General features: G+C 37.9%; 1 protein-coding gene across 1 annotated transcript in view; it reads right to left on the reverse strand.

The window, feature by feature from the left end:
* Positions 1–21,378, reverse strand: part of MANBA (mannosidase beta) — a 118,145-nt gene that overhangs the window by 43,116 nt on the left and 53,651 nt on the right. The window contains exons 8-11 of the mRNA XM_053666401.1: positions 10,744–10,895; positions 6,294–6,411; positions 4,941–5,027; positions 1,942–2,109 (exon numbers count right to left, since the gene is read on the reverse strand). Coding sequence (XP_053522376.1) covers positions 1,942–2,109; positions 4,941–5,027; positions 6,294–6,411; positions 10,744–10,895 — 525 coding nt within the window. The remainder of the gene's footprint in view (positions 1–1,941; positions 2,110–4,940; positions 5,028–6,293; positions 6,412–10,743; positions 10,896–21,378) is intronic.

A 21,378-nucleotide genomic window follows, 5' to 3' on the forward strand; every position in this document is an offset into this window, starting at 1 on the left:
AATGCTACAAGCTGAGTTCTATGGGCAAAGTCTGCCTTGCCAATGATTATGTATAGGTAACATTTTAAATATGGAGTGAGACCCAACATCCAATTCTTCTATTACCACAGCCCCCTCTTCTTTCTTTGTGAGCATCACCTACTCTACTTTACTCAATTTAGAAAGAAAAATTGGTTCCTTTAGGCATTTGAGTTTACAGTGCTTACAAGAGACCAATTTCACTTGTGAATATGAATTTTTAATTCTAATTAAAATATGAGCAAATCAAGACTGGCATAAAGTAACAGAAAAAGGCATATTAACTATATAAAGCTTTTACTAGGAGCAGATTATCACTAGAGAATTAATTCACAGAATTCACTATCTTAAGTATACTTCTAAAATTTGATGGAAATGTACAGAAAAATGAAGCTAGACCACCTTCTTACACTACACACAAGAATACTCAAAATGGATTAAAGATTTAATATTAGACCCAAAACCACAAAAATCCCAGAAGAAAACACAGGCAGTAAAATTTCGGATACTGGTCATGGCAATATGCTATATGCTATATCTCCCTAGGCAAGAGAAACAAAAGAAAAAATAAACAAATGAGATTACATCAAACTTAAAAGTTTTTTGCACAGCAAAGGAAAACATCAACAAAATAAAAAGACAATCCTTAGAATGAGAGAACGTATTCTCCAATACATCCGATTAAGGGTTAATATCCAAAAATTATAAAGAACTTACAAAACTCAACACCAAAACAATAAACAATCCAATTAAAAAGTGGACAAAGGACCTGAATAAACACTGCTCCAAAAAGGACATAGAGACGGCCAATAGATATTTGAAAAGATGTTCAACATCACTAATCACCAGAGAAATACAAATTAAAACATGAGATATCATCTCACACCTCTCAGAGTGGCTGTCATTAATAAATCGAGAAACAATATGTGCTGGCAAAGATGTGGAGAAAGGGGAACCCTAGTGCACTGTTGACGGGAATGCAGACTGGTGCAGCCACTGTGGAAAGCAGTATGACAATACCTCAAAAAGTTAAAAATGGGTCTGCCTTTCAACCCACCAATCCCATTTCTGGGAATATATCTGAAGGGACCCAAAACACTAATCTGAAAGAACATAAGCACCCCTCTGTTCATAGCACCATTATTTATAATAACCAAGATATGGAAGCAGCCCAAGTATCCATTAGTAGATGAGTGGATAAAACAACTATGGGACATGTACACAGTGGAATAATACTTGGCCACAAAAAAGAAGAAAATGTTACCCTTTGCAACAACATGGATGGACCTGGAGAACATTATGTTACATGAAATAAGCCAGTCAGAGAAAGACAAGTACATGATTTCACTCATGTGTAGAATCTAATGAACAAACTGAACTAACAAGAAAAACAGAGGCAGGCTCCTAGACAAAGAGCAGGCTGACAGCTACGGTGTGTGGGGTGAAGTGGCAGGTAGAGGATGGAGGGATTGAGCAGAAAGGAAAAAGGACTCATGGACATGGACAACAGTGTGGTGATTGTGGTGGGGAGGGAGGTGTAAGGGGGCTAAATGGTAATGGAAAAAAATGCAATAAAAATTTTTAAAAAGAAAAGAAGTGACACATCAATATATCATATAATACAGAATTGCAACCTTTGGGAACCCACAGATGAGCTCCGAAGTGTCTGTGAGAAGCTGCAACTGTAAGCACAATATTGGTGCACGTGTGGTGAGTTCCACAGATACATTAATTCGTAAAGAAGTCCAAACCCACGAATCCTCTCACAGGCTGCAGCACGACAATGGATTACTCTGCATTACAACGATATTGTTGAAGGTTGCTCTAAAATAAAGGGCATAAAAATATACTACACCAATGCTCAAACTGATCCATTTTTAAAACAGGTTCTGAAATTCTACTGCATCAGAAACCATTACTCACTGCCAAGACGACCTGCCGAATGTTTTTCACATACAGGTCCACGTAGTCTTTGATATAGGTGTGCAGGTGTTGGAAGTCTATGCTGTACCAGTTCATCATCAGTGCTGCTTCGTTTTCATTATTCCCACTCCAAACGATGATGGAGGGGTGAGATTTCAGTCTCCTGACCTAAAATATAAGAAAACATAAAATAACTTTCAAATGCTCAACATTAAAAAATTGAGAATTATAATATTCATAAAAGTATAACCATTGAATTTCTGCACATAAGTTTTTATGTGCCAGAAAGCCCATTAGAAAATGGCTAGTAACTTTACCTGTGGAAATATATTTTAAGAAATCTCTGAGATTCCTTTTATCTAGATTTTATAAATACCAGTGTGATAGGGCTTCTCTTCCCTGCTGTATAAAAACTGAAAAAAATATGATCCCTTTTATTAAACAAGAAAAAGAAATCAACCTCATCTTTATCTGACTCACACCAAGGTTCTAAAAAATACAGAATGCAGGAGATATCATGTTACGTTACAGGGGTTAGTTGTCTCGAGAGCAAGCTGGAGCTTGTGTGAAGGAACAAATGCGGCAGAACAAGTACTTCTGCTGAAAGATGTATTGGGATCCCCACAGTCTTCACCATGTCAAAAAACCGTAAGGACTAGAGAGGGTTTTACAAAGCAATTAAGTACCAGAGATGCTCTGGAAGTTAAACACAAATGTATGGAATAGTCTAAAGAAGAAAACAATTAGGGCATCAAGAAGGTATTACCTGAAATAAGTATCAATGTCAAGTAAGAAGAAATCAACTAAGACTAAATAATTGAATGCATCTAAAACCCTGCCAGTCTTAAGAACAGAAGTCGGCATGACCCAGGCTCACTGTGGGCCGGCCCTACATAAATGTGAAAGGACCCAGTTCTTCTGACACATTGGGGGATGTACCAAATACAAGAGGGCAATGAACAACAGAGTGAATCAATGGTCTAGAAAAATTCTTTTGGAACTTGTCTTAGCAATACAACCTCATTGGTATTTACAGCTTCTCTTTCTCTGTACTGGATGATTACAGTGATGGGTCCCAGCTGATGTTTCTACTGTGGTCTCCATTCAAGATACTAGGCAATATATCCATGATATAGAAATGCATTAAGGATTAAAGAGATACCCTTCACTTTAAAAAGGTGAATATTTGTGTTTTTCCAAAGCAGACTCTTACACAGTATCTCCTTTATTTGCCTCTATATATACCCAGGTAAGAGAGGGCTGCTACCAGTGGTGACTGGTGTGTTTGTGGTTCTGATGAAAATACAAACACAAATCCCGAAGAGGCAAAACCTTCAGTGACTCTGCAACATCCTTCACTGACCTAGAATTTTATGGTAAGCTTTATTTTAAAATGTTAACAAAGTCTACATAAAAAGCTCTCCTCTTTGATTATAAATAAAAGAACTGAAAGCTCAGAGATATCACATTTTAATTATTTGCATGAAAGAAAATTAAAGATAAAACTGAAATGTCTGCAACCTACTAACTATGATTAACACTTTAAAAGTTATTCATCCGTCCATATACCCACCTGAAGAATAGTCCAGTCAGGGAGTGGGGACACAGGGGGGACAAGGCCTGAGCTCAGGGAGATTACAACCTTGCAGGGGTGACAAAACCCGAACAAGCAATTCAAAGTGGGATGTGTGTCACAAAAAGCAAATGACCTGATTTAGATTTGCAGATTTAGAAGGGTTTTTCCCAGAGAAAGCCATTCTCAAGGAAAGAGGGGCAAAAGAGAATGAGTGAGGTGGTCCCCAAGGGAATGTGATGGGGACGGTGTTCTGGGGCAGACGGCATGGGGAGATGGGGCTTGATGTGGTGGAGGGGCAGGCAGGGACAGGAGGGGGCCTGCTGGGGGTCTTTAACTTTATCTGGAGGACTCCGAGCAAGGAATGATTCCATTTGTACCTTTTAAACCTTTTTTAAAAAAATAAAATGCAGATAAAGAAAATAAATTATTGCATAGTAAATTATTAAAGGCAATCAGTCTGTAACCAACACCGAGAACAAGAAAGAAAACTTGACCAACCAGCCTAGAAGCCCTCACAGGCCCCACTTCCCAATCAGGCCACTCCTCCTTTTGAAGTAACCACTGTCTTGAGTGTTAGAGTAATCCTTGCATTTCTTTTGGTTTTTCAGGCAACTACACCTCCACTGTAATTAAAAACTCACGTATTTCAACACACTTGATGAATTTCAATCCACTGACATTCTTATCTTTACTGAACCTCAGATTGTCCCACTTTGGGGTGGTCAGAGTCTCATCAAAGTTCTTTTGGCATATTTATTATGGCCTCCTTGCTATCTGTGTGTCAAAATATTCCAGGACAATCTATCAGTATATTTCCTGTGCCAGACCTGAAATCAGCTCGTTCTTTGAGAAGCCCTTCTCTTAATTGGAAATACTATTTCATATAAGGATGCTCAATATAACTAGTTGTTCATTGTTTCTAGGCCTTTTCAGTGGATGGAGCTAGGATATAGTCACTTCCTTGCATTTGCAGATCTGTAAACATAAATATAAGTGTGTATATGTGGAATGCAAAAGAAATCAAGAGTGAAAAATCACTTTAAATTTTTTGGCCTGGGAAATTCAGATTGGCATTACCAATCATTAAAAACCAGGGAAATCGAGTTCGGAGAAGGTAATATAAGTTTGTTTTGGCCATGTTACATCTGGGATGACTATAAAACCTCCAAGTGGAGGTGCTGGTTGGCAGCAGGATATATGCATCAGGAATTCAGCAGAGACGTCAGGACAGCTGATAAATCTGAGAGTCGTAAGGTAATAAAGCCGTGAGACTGAATGGCATCACCTAGAAAGTCGATTACCTGACTGTGCTTTTTCACGGGATTTAGTAAAGAGAACAACAAAAAGAACTGTGGAGAGGTTTAACAAAAAGCAAAACTAAAACGTAAGCATTTTCCTTCTTCTTGGAATGGCAATAACGTACCTGGTGAGCAACTTCTGTTCTCACTGAATCCATGAAATCCCGATCAGTTGGATAAAGGGCACAGGCAAACATAAAATCCTGCCATACCTAGAAAATCAAATAAAAGGCAATAAAGCACGTCCACAGATTTTATCACACAGAAAGAAATTCTTCACTCTGGACTGTGGGGATTATCTTTCGCACAAAGCCAAGTTAGCCTGAGGAGCGTGGCCGGTTAAGCACTACTATGGGCTAGACACTGGGAAAGGCACTGATGGACCCCAGGACTTTCCAGAACTGCGCAGAACTGCAGGGAAACCTGAGAAGAGAACAATGTGAGGCAGGCAGGAAAGAAAGAGAGGAAGGGAGAATTCAATAAGAAAATAGTGTGTTGTGGGGGATGTAAAATTAAAAACGAAGTTCCCCCTCCACCCAGTGCCACCTCACTCCTAATTCACTTTAATTTTCACTGAAAATTTGGTATTGAGAAGTAGACCAGACTATTAAGAAACATAAATTGTTTATAAAGGAATTCAGTTTTCATGGCCAAAAAATTACTATGTGGACATTTTAGTACTGAAACCACATTAGTCATTCCTAGGAAAGCTGTCATTAATGCAGTGGTCAAGAACACAGCCCCAAATCAGAGGGCCTGAGTCGGAGCCTGGGTTCCACCAGAGCCCCACAGACTGAGTGTGGGTGAGTTATTCAACCTCTGCACAGATCGGTTTCCCCATCTGTACAATGGGAACATAGAACAACAGTAACCACCCCATAGAACGGGCATGAAGATAAAATAAAATAATAGAGGCAGAACAGTGAGAACGCCTGGCACTCAATGAATATTACAGAAACCTGTCACATCATCAAGACCATCAGCATTATCAATATTTTTATATGTATTACTCTTAGATGGAGAGCTTTGTATTTTTATAACTATAATACTAGAAGTAAAAATAAACTTCCTTTGCTTAACCCTCACTAACACAAAACATATTGGAAGGACTTAAAAACATTAAGCACACCTTTACTTTATTTAATTTTATTATTTTAGCTCTCTTTAGGGCTTGTTAGTCTATTTCAAGTTAAAATTTTAAAATATTTTCTTTTTTATGCATACTCTCATATTACAAAGAAGATATAGATAGCTATACATTTACATATAGCTACTATAGAGACTATCTATGAGTTAAAGATATAAATAATAATGATATTTGCTATCAACTATAGCTCTACATTCTTAAGATGTCATTTATTCTTTTGCAAAAAATGGACCATCATGCCTGACTCTGAGAAAAGAAGGAATAAGCAGTATCACCCTCTCAGAACATATATAGTAACACATTACGGACTAAAATGCTGTCAATTACTCACCATTATTCCAAGTTCATCACAGAGTTCATAGAATTCATCACGCTCATAAATCCCTCCTCCCCATACCCGAAGTGCATTCATGTTAGCATCCACAGCAGACCGCAAAAGGGTGGCTAACCTACAGAGGAGTTTTAAAACCAAATACTATTTTAAAAATTGGGGGATATTAAGAAAGATTTAAAAACATATTGTAATTGATAAACACACTGAAAATCTCTGTTAGAAAAAACACATTTTAAAGTTATGACGGTTTGGATAGAATGCTAAGAGACAAAATTATACACACATTATCCATAAGTACATAAAATAAAAGAACCTGGAAAAATCATGAGTGATATTTTCTCTGCTTTCTAAATTTTCAGCAACATTATTATGCTGTTTTTAAAACTGAACCTTGTCTTAAAGTTATTCCTGTAGAAAAACGTAGTTTTAAACCTTGGAAAAGTATGTGGTAATGTTATACAGCCACCTCAAACTGTAAGACCAAAATCAAAATCTGAATATTAGTACCTAGCTAGCTTACTCTTATCTCCTTTTTTATAATTCCTCTAGTCCAGCAGCTCTTTCTCTAGGAAACTTCTTTTGTATTTGTCCAATTCCTAGTCCCATTACCCCCAAGAAAGCCTACACATACACAGCCACTTTGAGAGCATGTCCCCACCATCTCCAGAGCAGTGCCCAGAAAGGAACAAAAAGATCAATAATAGGCTTCCGGGGGACACAGAGTATCGTGCTCTCAAAAAGGGGCCCACAGGCAGGTTTACTAATTGGCCCAGCTGTGCTGAACAGCTGCCACCAAAACCAGCCAGGAGAGGAGACAGCTATTTAAAAAGGAAGAGAAACAGCTAATTATCTATGCCTATGTCTGGAGAATAATTTCATTTTAATATGAAATTCAAAATAATATGCACATTTTGAGGTAAAAGGGAATTAATACAAGCTTGGGCTTGTTTTTAACTAAAACTAGAGTTTAGTTACCAAACACGTGTAAATTTAAAACATCAAATAATATACTACAATGCATGTTTATACATTCGTAAATAAGTCAAATGTGTTTATTTTCATTTCACAAGGTTTATCTTTACAAAGATAGTACTTTACAAACCCAATTTAAAAAAACATTATTTTCTTACATTGTTCTATTCTCAAAACTTCAAAAAATTATTGTAAATTTTTTTCTAGATCTAGATTTTTTTTAGTTCTTTTTATTAAGGTAAAAATAAAGAAATATGCAAATATCTTAGCATGAAGAGGTAAATAGAATTTTCATTTTTAAAGAACATGAACAAAAATATTTAAGGTATTCTTTGAAAAACTGGGGGGGGAAACCCAAATGTAATCATCTTTTTTTAGGGACTAACTATCCAAAATGTGCATTAGGCATTGTCTTATTCCTCCAGAGAAAATACATAAGAGTCTTCTAAATTTAGATAGTTTCTTCCAGTCAAGATGGGGGCATAGGTAAACATGGCTCACCTCCTCACAACCATGTCAAAATTACAACTAAAATATAGAACAACCATCACTCAGAACTGTTAGAAATGAACTATAAGCCTGAGAACTACAGAATTAAAGAAACCACATCCATCCAGACTGGTAAGAGGGGCAGAGATGCAGAGTGGGCTGGTCCCACATCCACGTCTGGTGGATAAAAATTTGGCAGGGATACCTTCTGCACAAAGAGTCCCAGTCCCACACCAGGCCACCAAGCCCAGGGTTCCAGTGCCAGGAAGGTAAGTAAGCCCCTATAACTCTGGCTGCAAAAACCAGCAAAGACTGAGTCAGTTGAAGAAACTTCTAGAGTCCCAAGCAGTTCCTCTTAAAGAACCGACACACAGACTTACTCCAACTTACTCCCTCTAAGCTCCAATACCAAGGTAGCAGCTTGGAAGGCAACAGTGGCATGCAGGGAGACACTGAAGTGTCCAGCATTCATGCAGGAGCTAGGGGAAAGCTTTCTCCCAGACAGAAAATTAGGCAGAGGCTATTGTCCCTTTTCTGAATCCTCCCCACACAGAGCCATAGAGCCAGCAGGCTAAATGCCATATCTGAGACTCTGTCCCACCCAACTTACAGGCCCACTCAAACTGCTTTTCCATATGAATGGCTGGTTTTGGCTCTAGCTAAACAACTTCCCAAATCCTGTCAAACAAGAAACAGCTGGCCTCAGTGAGCCCCCTTGCCTACCACTAAAAGCAGCCACCCTATATTCACAGCTTGGCTTTGTCTGAGAATTTCCAAGCCTAGCACAAGTAACAGCCATCTCAGATTGCTTTACAGCTCAGGCAGGGTGGCCCCAGGCAAAACACAGGTTGGTGCTGACTTTGGCTTGCACCACCCGGGAAACCCCAGAACCAGCACACCCAGTGGACAGCTACAGACTAGGTCGGAGTACCACCACCCTGCCCCTGAACAGCTGATCCTCCACAGAAGACACAGGCTGGTGGTCAGTGGTCACAGTCAGTCCTTATAAGCTGACTGAGCTGGGTAACTCCCTCCCACTGACCTGCCAACAACATTAAGGCTCAAATACAAGAGAAGAGTATATTCGGCCCACATGAAGGGTACACCTCATGCACCCAGCTTGAGTAATAGGGGAGGCTGTGCCACTGGACCATACAGGTCACCTACTGTATTACGCCATACTCCAAGACAGGAAGCCATAGCAGCTCTACCTAACACATGGATACAAACACAGGGAGGCTGCCAAAATGAGGAGACAAAGAAACATGGCCCAAATGAAAGAACAGAACAAAACTCTAAAAATAGAACTAAACAAAATGGAGATAAAATCTATTAAATGTAGAATTCAAACTAGTGGTTATAAAGATGCTCAAGGAGCTTAGTGAGGACCTCGGCAGCATAAAAAACAACCAGTCAGAAGCAAAGGGCACACTAATTAAAATAAAGAACAATTTACAGGGAAACAACAGTGGAGTGAATGAGAATGAGAACCAAATCTATGATTTGGAACATAAGGAACCAAAAAACAACCAATCAGAGTAACAAGAAGAAAAAAGAATTTAAAAAAAGGGAGGATAACCCTGGCTGGTGTAGCTCAGTGGATTGAGCGCAAGCCTGCGAACCACACGATTGTGGTTCGATTCCCAGTCTGGGCACATGCCTGGGTTGCAGGCCAGCTCCCAGCAGGGGACTTACGAGAAGCAACCATACATTGATATTTCTCTCCTTCCCTCCTTCCCTTCCTCTCTAAAGATAAATGAATAAAATCTTTTAAAAAAAAAAAGGAGGATAGTATAAGCAGCCTCTGGAACAACTTCACGTGTTCTAACATTTGCGTCACATGGGGTGCCAGAAGGAAAAGAGAAAGAGCAAGAAATTGAAAATCTACTTGAAAGAAAACTTCCCTAATTTGGTGAAGGAGATAAATTTACAAGTCGAGGAAGCACAGAGAGTCCCAAACAAGATGAATGCAAAGAGGCCCACTCCAAGACACATCATAATTAAAATGCCAAAGGTTAAAGATAAAAAGAAAATCTTAAAAGCAGTAAGAGAAAAGAAGTTAGATACCTACAGGGGAGTTCCCATAAGACTGTCAACTGATTTCTCAAAGAAACTTTGCAGGCTAGAAGAGGCTGGTGACAAATATTCAAAGTCATGAAAAGCAGGGATGTACAGCCAAGATTGCTCTACCCAGAAAAGATATCATTTGGACTCAAAGGGCAGATAAAGAGCTTCCCAGACAAGAAAAATCTAAAGGAGTTCATCATCACCAAATCATTATTATATAAAATATTAAAGGGACTTTTAAGGAAAAGAAGAAAATCAAAACTATGAACAATAAAATGGCAATAAATACATATCTATCAACAATTAAATTTAAAAAACAAACTAAGCAAACAAGAAGAATAGATATAGAATCATGGATAAGGAGAGTGTTTTAATGGTTGCCAGATTGGAGGAGGATGTAGGGGAATGGATGAAGAGGTAAGGGGATTAAGAGGTACAAATAGGTAGTTACAGAGTAGCCAAGGGGATGTAAAGTACAGTATAGGAAATGGAGTAGCCAAAGAATCTATGTGCACGACCCATGGACATGAACAACGCTGTGCAGAATGCCTCAGGGATTGGGGGGGGGCTGGGTGGAGGAGGGCAAAGGGAAAAGTTGAGACAACTGTAAGAGCATAATCAATAAAGTATAACTTAAAAAATGAAAAAATAAAAGTGGTTTTAAGGATTAAAAATAAATAAATAAAAGTTGAATAGATTCAGCAGCCTCAAATAGTTTAGCTGGCAGACTATCTATACCTGATGAGAATGGAATACATCATTTAAAAATCCTTTCTATTCTAAAGCTTCTATCATCCCAGAATTCTATATTACCCCTCAATTCCTTCCACTACAACTAAAGAAAGTAGGAATGGGTAACTGTTGAGCTTTGTGAGACTATTAATAAAGGAAAAACAAGAAAAGAAAGATGATAACTTACAAGTCAGAGGTTACTCGATCCTGGAATGAATCTGCTGGAATCCAGTTTGATCCTTTCAGAAATATGGGAACTCCATTAATTTTGAAGTAGAAACTCAGACCAGGAGACCCTTCTATGGGCTCTTGTATCAGTTCCACTGTCCTAAAATAAACCTATTATGAACAAAATTAAATACAGAAAATCAAATTGAAAACATAAGCAAAAGACACTTTTTTTAAAAAAAGAAAGCAAACTTCTGAACAATTTACATGAGCAGAATTTAATGTTAATTGCCTATTTGCTGTGAAGAACTTAGTGTGGAAGTGCACATTTCAGAAAAAAATAAATTATTGCCAATTTTTGTTCTTTCTCATTAAAAATAGAAGCTATCAAAAATTTAAATGTATTGTAGTCTTCCTTATGAAATAGGCATTTGTAATTATAATAAAAGAACTATATTTGAAAGTAACATTTTAAAATTAAAACCAGGACTTCTGCCAAGATGGAGGTATAGGTAGAAGCACTGTACCTTCTCACACAACCAAGTTTAAAAACAACAAAGTTTTAACAACAAAAATGCAGCCAAACCACAGAAAATTGAACTATACGGAAGTCTGACAACAACGAACCCTTCGGCCAAACCGGTAAGAGGGGCGAAGCCAGCAGCAGAGCGGGGTCAGGCAGGAAAGATCCACTGGACAGATCCGGAAGCATGACCCAGGAGAGCAGGCAGCGGTGGGCAGATCCCAGGTGTGGAGTAGCAGGCGGACCCACTGAGTATGCAAGGCGGTGGGCCCACTGAGGGCTGATTGCGGTCACACATTTGCACGCAGATAAACTGGTGAAGGAGCGAGCAGTGAGATGGACTGTGCGGGCCCCAGTGGCAAGAAGCAGCAGAGGGGACTGCCACTGTCCCTCTCTGATCCCACCTCCACATACAGCATCGCAAACCAGCAACCTGGGTGGCCCTACCCTTGTGAACACTTAAGGCTCCGCTCCTCATATGTAACAGGCACCAACAGAGCAAAACACGGCTCAAGAACAACTCAGAGCCCCAGAGCCAATAAATCTAAGTGATGAAGAAATAGCCAAACTTTCAGATGCACAGTTCAAAACACTGGTGATCAGGATGCTCACAGAACTGGTTGATTTTAGCCACAAATTAGAGGAACATATGAAGACTAAACTAATTGAAATGAATGGAAATGCACAGGAAACCAATAGTAATGGAAAGGAAACTGGGACTCAAATCAAAGGAGTGGACCAAAAAGAGAAAAAAAATGACCAAACAGAAAAGGATGAAGAAACAAGAATTCAAAAAAATGAGGAGAGGCTTAAGAACCTTCAGGACATCTTTAAACGTTCCAACATCCCAATTATAGGGGTACCAGAAGGGGAAGAGGAACAGCCATGAGTAGAACACTTATTTGAACAAATAATAAAAGAAAACTTCCCCATTCTGGCAAAGGAAATAGACTTCCAGGAAATCCAGGAAGCGCAGAGATTCCCAAAGAAGTTGGACCCAAGGAGGAACACACCAAGGTACATCATAATTACATTAGCCAAGATTAAAGTGAAGGAGAGAATCCTAGAAGCAGCAAGAGATAAGGGGACAGTCACCTACAAAGGACTTCCCATCAGACTGTCAGCGGATTTCTCAAAAGAGACCTTATAGGCAAGAAGGGGCTGGAAAGAAGTATTCCAAGTCATGAAATCCAAAGACCTACATCCAAGATTGATCTATCCAGCAAAGCTTTCATTTAGAATGGAAGGGCAGATAAAGTGCTTCTCAGATAAGATCAAGTTCAAGGAGTTCATCATCACCAAGCCCTTATTATATGAAATGTTTAAGGGACATATCTAAGAAAAAGAAGATAAAAAAGATGAACAGTGAAAGGACAGCAAACTCACAGTTATCAACAACCACACCTAAAACAAAAGCAATCTAACAGGACAGCTAGATCAGGAGCAGAACCATAGAAATGAAGATCACATGGAGCGTTAGCAACAGGGGAGTGGGAGAAGGAGAAGGGGGAAAAGGTATAGAAAATAAGCAGCATAGAAGGTAGGTAGAAAATAGATAGGGGGGAGGGCAAAAATAGTATGGGAAATATAGAATCTAAAGAACTTGAGACATGTGGTCATAAACTAAAGGGGGGAATGGTGGGGGAGGGGGTGTGCAGGATGGAGGGGAATGAAGGGGAAAATAGAACTATAACGGCATAATCAATAAAATATATTTTAAAAAAATTAAAACCAAAACTGATACTATTTCACAAAATTGGGCTGGGAAGATGTCACCAGTTAAGCTGACACATCTTTGCCTGAAAAACACATTCTCATTTCAGTGTCGTTAAAATATGTCAAAACGCACACTTTAGAATTAAAGAAATATAGCAAAAGGTATTTCATAATCTAACAACTTTCCAATCTTAACAGCATATTGCCATAATCACTTTGTTTAATAGGCAATTTAGTCCTAACTACTTATCACATTAAACTCACTGTTTGAGAGTGCTTTGGCATGCTACTGGAGATGAAAGCAGCGTTCCAATTGGAAGATGGGACAGAAGCACACACTCCAATATCATCATTACTACATGGGAGACACCTAAGACCTTTGTCCGTGTGAAAGCCTAGCTTGGTTTCCCACAGCTAAGCACCAGCAGCAAGACCCCCGATAGAACAGACTGATGTTCTTATCCAAATCCTCATTCTTTCCAGTCATAAACTAGACCAAACAATGAGAAACGTGGTTCTACATCAATAAAGACTCGCCTTGAACCACAATTATGCATTTCTTCTCTAATTAAAAAAATTAATTAACCAACTTATTACATGTAACAAAAGTACCCACCATTCTTCCACTATCTTTTTTAATCAGCTGAACTATTTATGTTGTATGGATAAAATTCAAAGTTGCTCAAGAGTTTAAAGAAGAGAGGAGGCCACAACCATAGAAGATGTAAGAGATAAAGTGGTTTTTTTGTGTGTGTCAGGCAAATACAAAATTCTCTTTGCTAAAAACAAAACAAAAAAACCTTAGGTTTAGAAACCAACCCCGAAGAAAAAAACCCAAAGCACCCCAAAACATGGAGACTGAATGGTATGCTATTAAACAACGAATGGGTCAAGAATGAAATTAGGGAAGAAATCAAAACATTTCTGGAAACAAATGAAAATGATCGCACAACAACCCAAAACTTATGGGATACAGCGAAGGCAGTCCTGAGAGGGAAGTTTATAGCAATACAGGCCTACCTAAAGAATATAGAAACATCTCAAACAAACAACCTAACCCTACGCCTGCAAGAACTTGAGGAACAACAACAAAGACAGCCCAGAGCAAGCAGAAGGAAGGAAATAACCAAGATTAGAGCAGAATTAAATGACATAGAAACTAAAAGCACAATTTTAAGGATCAATGAATCCAGGAGTTGGTTCTTTGAGAAGATAAACAAAATAGACAAGCCTTTAAGTAGGCTCATCAAGAAAAGAAGAGAGAGGACACAAATAAACACAATCAGAAATGAAAGAGGAGAGATTACAACTGATACCACAGAAATAGAAGGGACTGTAAGAAATTACTATGAAGAACTGTATGCCAAGAAATTTGAAAACCTAGGGGAAATGGACACATTTCTAGAAAAATACAATCTTCCAAAACTCAGTGAAAAAGAAGCAGAAAATCTAAATACACCAATAACAGCAAAAGAAATTGAAGCAGTAATCAAAAAACTCCCATCACACAAAAGCCCCGGACCAGATGGTTTCACAGGAGAATTCTACAAAGCATTTAAGGAAGAGCTAACCCCTATTCTCCACAGACTATTTCAAAAAATTCAGAAGGATGGAAAACTTCCAAATTCTTTTTATGAAGCCAGCATCATCCTAATTCCAAAACCAGATAGAGACACAACAAAGAAAGAAAACTTCAGGCCAATATCGCTGATGAACATAGATGCTAAAATCCTCAACAAAATATTGGCAAATCGCATCCAACAATATATCAAAAAGATCATACACCATGATCAAGTAGGATTCATCCCAGGAATGCAAGGACGGTTCAATATTCGCAAATCAGTAAATATAATACATCACATAAACAAAAGCAAAGACAAAAATCACATGATCATATCAATAGATGCGGAAAAAGCTTTCGATAAGGTACAACACCCATTTATGATAAAAACACTCAGCAAAGTGGGAATACAGGGAGCATTTCTCAAAATAATAAAGGCCATATATGAGAGACCTACAGCCAATATCATACTCAATGGGAAAAAACTAAAAGCTTTTCCACTAAGATCAGGAACAAGACAAGGATGTCCACTTTCACCACTTCTATTCAATATAGTATTGGAAGTTTTAGCCACAGCGATCAGGCAAGAAAAGGAAATAAAAGGCATCCAAATAGGAAAGGAGGAAGCAAAACTGTCACTGTTTGCAGATGACATGATAGTGTACATGGAATATCCTATAGACTCTACCCAAAAACTGCTCAAACTAATTAATGAGTTTGGCAAAACAGCAGGTTACAAAGTCAATATTCAGAAATCAAAGGCATTTTTGTATACCAACAGTGAATCAGCAGAAGCAGAAATAAAGAGAAAAATCCCATTTGATATAGCAAAAAGAAAAATAAAATATCTGGGAATAAACCTAACCAAGGAGGTAAAAAACCTGTATGCAGAAAACTACACAGCCCTGAAGAACGAAATCAAGGAAGACACAAACAAATGGAAACATATACCTTGTTCATGGATTGGAAGAATTAACATTATCAAAATGTCCATACTACCCAAAGCAATATACAGATTCAATGCAATACCTATTAAAGTACCAATGGCATATTTCACAGACATAGAACAAACACTTAGAAAATTTATATGGAACCATAAACGAGCTCGAATAGCAGCTGCTCTTTTGAGAAAGAAGAACAAAGTAGGAGGGATCACAATACCTGATATCAAACTGTATTACAAGGCCACTGTAATCAAAACAGCCTGGTACTGGCATAAAAACAGGCACATAGACCAATGGAACCGAACAGAGAGCCCAGAAATCAACCCAAATCTCTACAGTCAATTAATATTCGACAAAGGGGGCAGTAACATAAAATGGAGTAAAGATAGCCTCTTCAACAAATGGTGTTGGGAGAAAAAAACCTTAGGTTTAACACAATTACTCAATTTTCTTTCAAAAGCTATGGTTACATTGATATTTCTTATGTGTTAGTGTTCCGCAAATCTGTTAAGTTTTCTTATTTTTTTTAAAGATACGCTTCATTCTTGAATACTGCCTAGTTAGCTGAAAGCTGAATGTTTCTCCTAGATGTATTTATTTTATTTTTTTGTTGATTATTGATAGTATTACAGATGTCCCCCATTCCTCTCCCTTCCCCCCTCCACCAAGCCCCCGCCCCCACCCCCAACCTTCACAGCATTGCTGTCTGTGCCCATAGACTTTGCATATATGCATACATGTCCTTTGGCAAATATTGTACCAATCTTGCTACCAACCTTGCATCCCCAGAATAAATCCCACTTGATCATGGTATATAATCTTTTTAATGTATTGCTGGGTCCAATATGCTAATAGTTTGTTGAGGGTTTTACTGTCTATGTTCCTCAGGGATGCTGGCCTATAATTTCCTCTCTTTGTAGTGTTTTCATCTAGCTTTTGGAATTAGGATAATGCTGGCCTCATAAAAAAAGAGCTCAGAAGCCTTCCCTCCTCTTGAATTTTTTGGAATAGTTCCAGGGGGACATTCTTCCATTTTCTTACCCTTGCCCTCATTAATATGGCATGATAAAACAAAGTTAATTTTATGAGAAGACACAGAATAAGACCTACCTGAGGAGGTTCAAGACATGGAATTATCACACCTGCTTTAGGATTGCAAAATATAAAAATGTACAGTGACTTTCAGAGGTAACTTTCAAAACAACTTAAAGGTGGATTCTAACATCTAGAACAGCAATGCTGTAAGTATGGCCACAGGACTACCTCTCAGGGGGTCCTTGCATTTAAAACTAATTACGTAGTAATGCTAAAACTTTGCCTCCTTCCCTCTCCCTCTTTTGATTGTACAGTGGAATTTTCCAGAAGCTACCTGATGTGCGATGGCATCATCGCTCTGACAAGTAACAGACTGTGTGCCGTATACTCGGGTGGACACCAGTCCCACAGCAGCGGCTCAGGAGACAGAGAGGCTTGTTTTTGGAGACAACTCAGGACTTCCACGCTCTGACTAGCTGTCTCTGGCCCCCTCCTGCTCTGCTCTCTGTGACTTCATCATTGTGCAGTAGGTTCTCATTTTGAATCCCAAACTTTCCCTTGCAACCTACACAGAAACATAAAAGGATCGGACCCTTTTAACTCATTTCACAGTAATATTAAGTTTTCAAATAAAAACAAATTTTAATGTTAATTAAAACTCATTATAGAGTTTAATAAACTGTATCTTATTCTTAAAACTCATTATAGAGTTTAATAAACTGTATCTTATTCTAAAAGACAATTTATAATATGCTTTTTCCCTAATTTAAGGATGAACTGTTATCTTAAATTGGGATTATAAGACTAACATTTTCAACCTATAGCCACACTGTCTACATCTAAAAATGCTGGGAAAAAACACAAAACTGATATATCAGAGAATCTTCTGAATGCGATATCATACTATGAAATGTTTCAACAATTGAAACTCTCAGTACACCAACATTTTTCAAATGCATTATATTATACTATCAGACATGTGTAAAAGATCCCTAAGGGTCCTGCCTGGTATGGCTCAGTGGATTGAGCACTGACCTGCAAACTGAAAGGCTGCCAGTTTGATTCCCAGTCAGGGCACATGCCTGAGTTGCTGACCCAGTCCCGAGGTTGGGGCATGCGAGAGGCAACCAATAGATGTTTCTCTGGCACAATGATATTTCTCTCCCTCTCAATCTACCACCCTTCCCCTCTCTCTGAAAAGAAAAAAATTTAAAAAAAGGATCTCTTAAGGGTGCAAGATATACAAATAGAAGTTAATATAACAGGGTAAGAAGTGTTCATTGAAATGGCTTCCGATTCCACATTGCATCTAACATTTAAAAAACTACCGCTTGTTAAGTTTCTAGTACAAGCAATTGAAAAGGCTACTAAAGTACTTCTCTTTTCCAACTACATAACTGTGTCTAGTCAGATTTTCTTTGTATGTTTCAATGAAAACAACACTGCAAGTTGAATGCAGAAGCAGACGAGAATCCAGATGTCTTCTATTCAGCAAGACATTAAGGAGATTTACAAACACGTAAAAACAATGTCATTATTGTCACTAAACTTTTGTTTTGTAAATATATTTATTTACATAAAATAACTCATACAGTAACATGTCATAGGGTTATTACTGTGATTTGAAATGAGTAAATATTTAATTCTCGGTTTTAACATTTATATACATAAACAAATGCACTTTGGGGTTCTCAATAATTTTCACAAATGTAAAGTGGTTCCCAGTCCAAAAAATTTTGTGAATCACAAATCTAGAAAATAGAACTCATTAATTTTTTGATTAATGCTATGCATAGTATTAACAAGAAAACACATCTTCCAACATGTATTTTTTCTTTTCTCTGCAGAAATTAATCATATAAAGACAGCTAGTCCTACCTCCCCACTCCTACAATAACAATTTTATACCCCAGAAAAAGTGAACCCTAACCACCTGACAGCACCTCAAAGGAGAGGCAGGGACTAACAGCCACCTTTCCCCCTGGGCGTTCTTTGACAGGTTAAAGGATGTTGGCCTAGGATTAGTGTCAGTAAATCTTCATGCCCTGGGCAGTCTTGATGGGTACCATAAAAGCCTTCCCTTACAGCAGGTATTTTACTGCAGAGAAAATAAGGAGCTCTCAAAGAGGATTTTTGAAAAGACCCACAAGTAATGCATATTTACATCCAGACTGAATATATAGTCTTCTTACAAGAACAAAAATATTTTAAACAGTCCAACAAAGTAAATTGCTGTCTGAAAGGGAATAAAAATGTATCGAAGAAACTAAATATGTAAGTTAAGCAGTTTTAATTTTCAATTTTTCAAAATTTTCTATGGTTCAAGGTTTTATTAGCAACTCAATAGATGAGTTTTTTAAAATTAACTTCATGACTTTATTTTTAAAATAGATTCACTTAAAAAGAACAGGATATGTGTTAAATTTCTTGTACAAAATTGTTTGTTTGCCTTTTCTTTGTTTGTAACGTATCTAAAAGGTTTCCCCTACGGTCAAAAAAACATGCATGTGTAGTAATTAGGACTTCATTCCTCCATGTTTTCTTCCCTTATTGTCATGGTCCTGACAAGTTATTTTAGAAAACTGATAAAGTAACATGTTGCACGTAGCTTACTCTGGGTGCATATCCAAGAGCTTCTACACATCTAAACTTAGGCAGAGCTGGTCAAATGAGGGGCTGTCTGGGTTGTGCCTTTTTAAATAGTTTTCTTTAGGAACTGTCAGCATGTGGTCGAGGTGAGAGGGCTGTAACTCTGTGTGGACTACGAACAGTCAACAACATGGACTTAAAAGTTGCACACTTACAAAACGGTGTGTCATCCGGGTACTCAAGGATATTTTTTTTTTCTTAAAAAAAAAACACCTATTTCGAAACACTGGCAAATGTTACCTGAAATACTTTTCAAATAATCTTTATGGATTTGGAAAATACCCATTCTAAAATCATTTCACATCTACTATCATGCAGTTTTAGAGATAACCAAACACCACATTTTCTGCTCTGAAAGGGCTGGAACAGGCAGAAGGACCCTACAAAGAGCTCCCTCAAACAGGCCTGTGAAATGATGACAGGAGAGAGGCTCGCTGGTAGACCTAGAAGTCTGCAGACAACACAGACAGAGTGAACAGCTTAGAGTTTACGTCAGCATCGTTACCTTCTATCTTCGTCACCAGATGTATATTTAGTGTATCTGACACTAGGTGCGATCATGTTTTAACACTCCCTCTTCTATATGACAAAAGAAAATTTCAGTATTAATAGTGAAACGATGTGAATAATAATAATGGCCAGAAAAACGACCCAGACACTGAAGACTTCCTTATGTTTAACTCTATAAAAATAATCATGCCATTTTTAAGTAAAATAAATATTAGAGTATACAAGAAAAGTAATTGATTCCTGTATTTGATTCATATATTTTTGAAAAAAGAGAATAGCATATCTACATATTGATTTGTTATAGTAATGAATAATAATACGTGCTAGATTGAGCCTTAACATCTAAAAAAGTCAAGAACTTTGTCAAAGTTTATTTTTGCATGTATATGTTCTGTAAAGAAGGTGGCCAGATTTGTCAATTTATCCTTGCATAGTCAATGGAAAACACCTTTTTATTCATTTTAATTTAGAAATGTTCTCTAAAATGAAGCCAAAATATACAAATATTCTGGGAAAGTATTGGACACAAACATAAATTTGTCAGAGATTCATAAAAATCCCATTTCACAATAAATTCCCCAAAATGAAGTATTATCCATGCCTCTGTTTCTTTGAAGTCCATTCAAACTGCTTACAAATGCCTCTAGGGCTGACCATTTTCTACTTAATTATTTCTTCTGAAAAGTCAGGGGAAAAGTGGCTGAAAGATAGTGAACAAGACACCACTTGACCCACCGCACTAGAATAGGTATCCAGTTCTTGGTGAGGGTGGCTGAGGTACTGAACATCACTATTTGGCTTTCTCTGGGCAATAGGAGATCAGCATTTTTTATTGCTTCTCCTGGCACGCTGCTTCAAAATTCGATTCTTTTTTTCTTCATAAATGTCCATTCCTTACATTTTGTTGTTGCACAGTAAATAGACTTCACCAAAATTTGTGCCCTTATCTACAAAGAGTTTTAAAGCTTGGTATTTCATTGTACAGCACACTCTCAAGGCAGATTCCAGCTATTTGCAAATACATTTGTATCTAATTACCTCACCTGAAATTCTACACAAGGGGAAAAAATGTAATTCAGAAGAAAAAAACTGCACTGAGGACAAAACCTGAGCTGATTCACAGATCTACATTTTCTTTGGGTCACACATACTTCAAAGTTGAGATTACCTCCTCAAAATTTAGCTTCATTCTGCCCCAGCTTTACAATGATCATTCCATCTTGTGTAGGAAAAACATCCTGCAATTTTTTCAAATGATGAAATGAGATTAAAAAGAATGAATAACATTTTTCCAAAGGTTTGGAAAATGTCACATGTGAAGAAATCTTTCCAAAAAAGCAAACTCCACAAGGTTCAAAGAATGACTTTCAGGAGGCAGCCGTAACATTTGGGATTACTCTCTGACTTTGTATGAGCTGCTCTGTGAACAAGCCATGTATGCAGCACTCCTGCAGCCCTGACCGTGAAGAGATTTATGAAACAATGATCCATTTGTTTCAAGATATCTTCTGTGAGTTCAGCAGCAGTCCCTTCAGAAATGTGAGCATGACCACCCCCTTCTATAGGAACACAGCTGATTAACTCACACATTTGATCTCTGTACAAAGCATCTGGAACACCAGTAAAAAGAATTCCACGCAGCTCCAGAAAGGAGGCAAAGTAGATGGAAGTTACACTCATCCCTTCCCAGAACGAAACTGAAATTACAACCAAATT

Source organism: Artibeus jamaicensis, unplaced genomic scaffold (assembly GCF_021234435.1).
Source record: "Artibeus jamaicensis isolate MK-2021 breed Jamaican fruit bat unplaced genomic scaffold, CSHL_Jam_final contig_452, whole genome shotgun sequence".
In the NCBI taxonomy this organism is placed as follows: domain Eukaryota; kingdom Metazoa; phylum Chordata; class Mammalia; order Chiroptera; family Phyllostomidae; genus Artibeus; species Artibeus jamaicensis.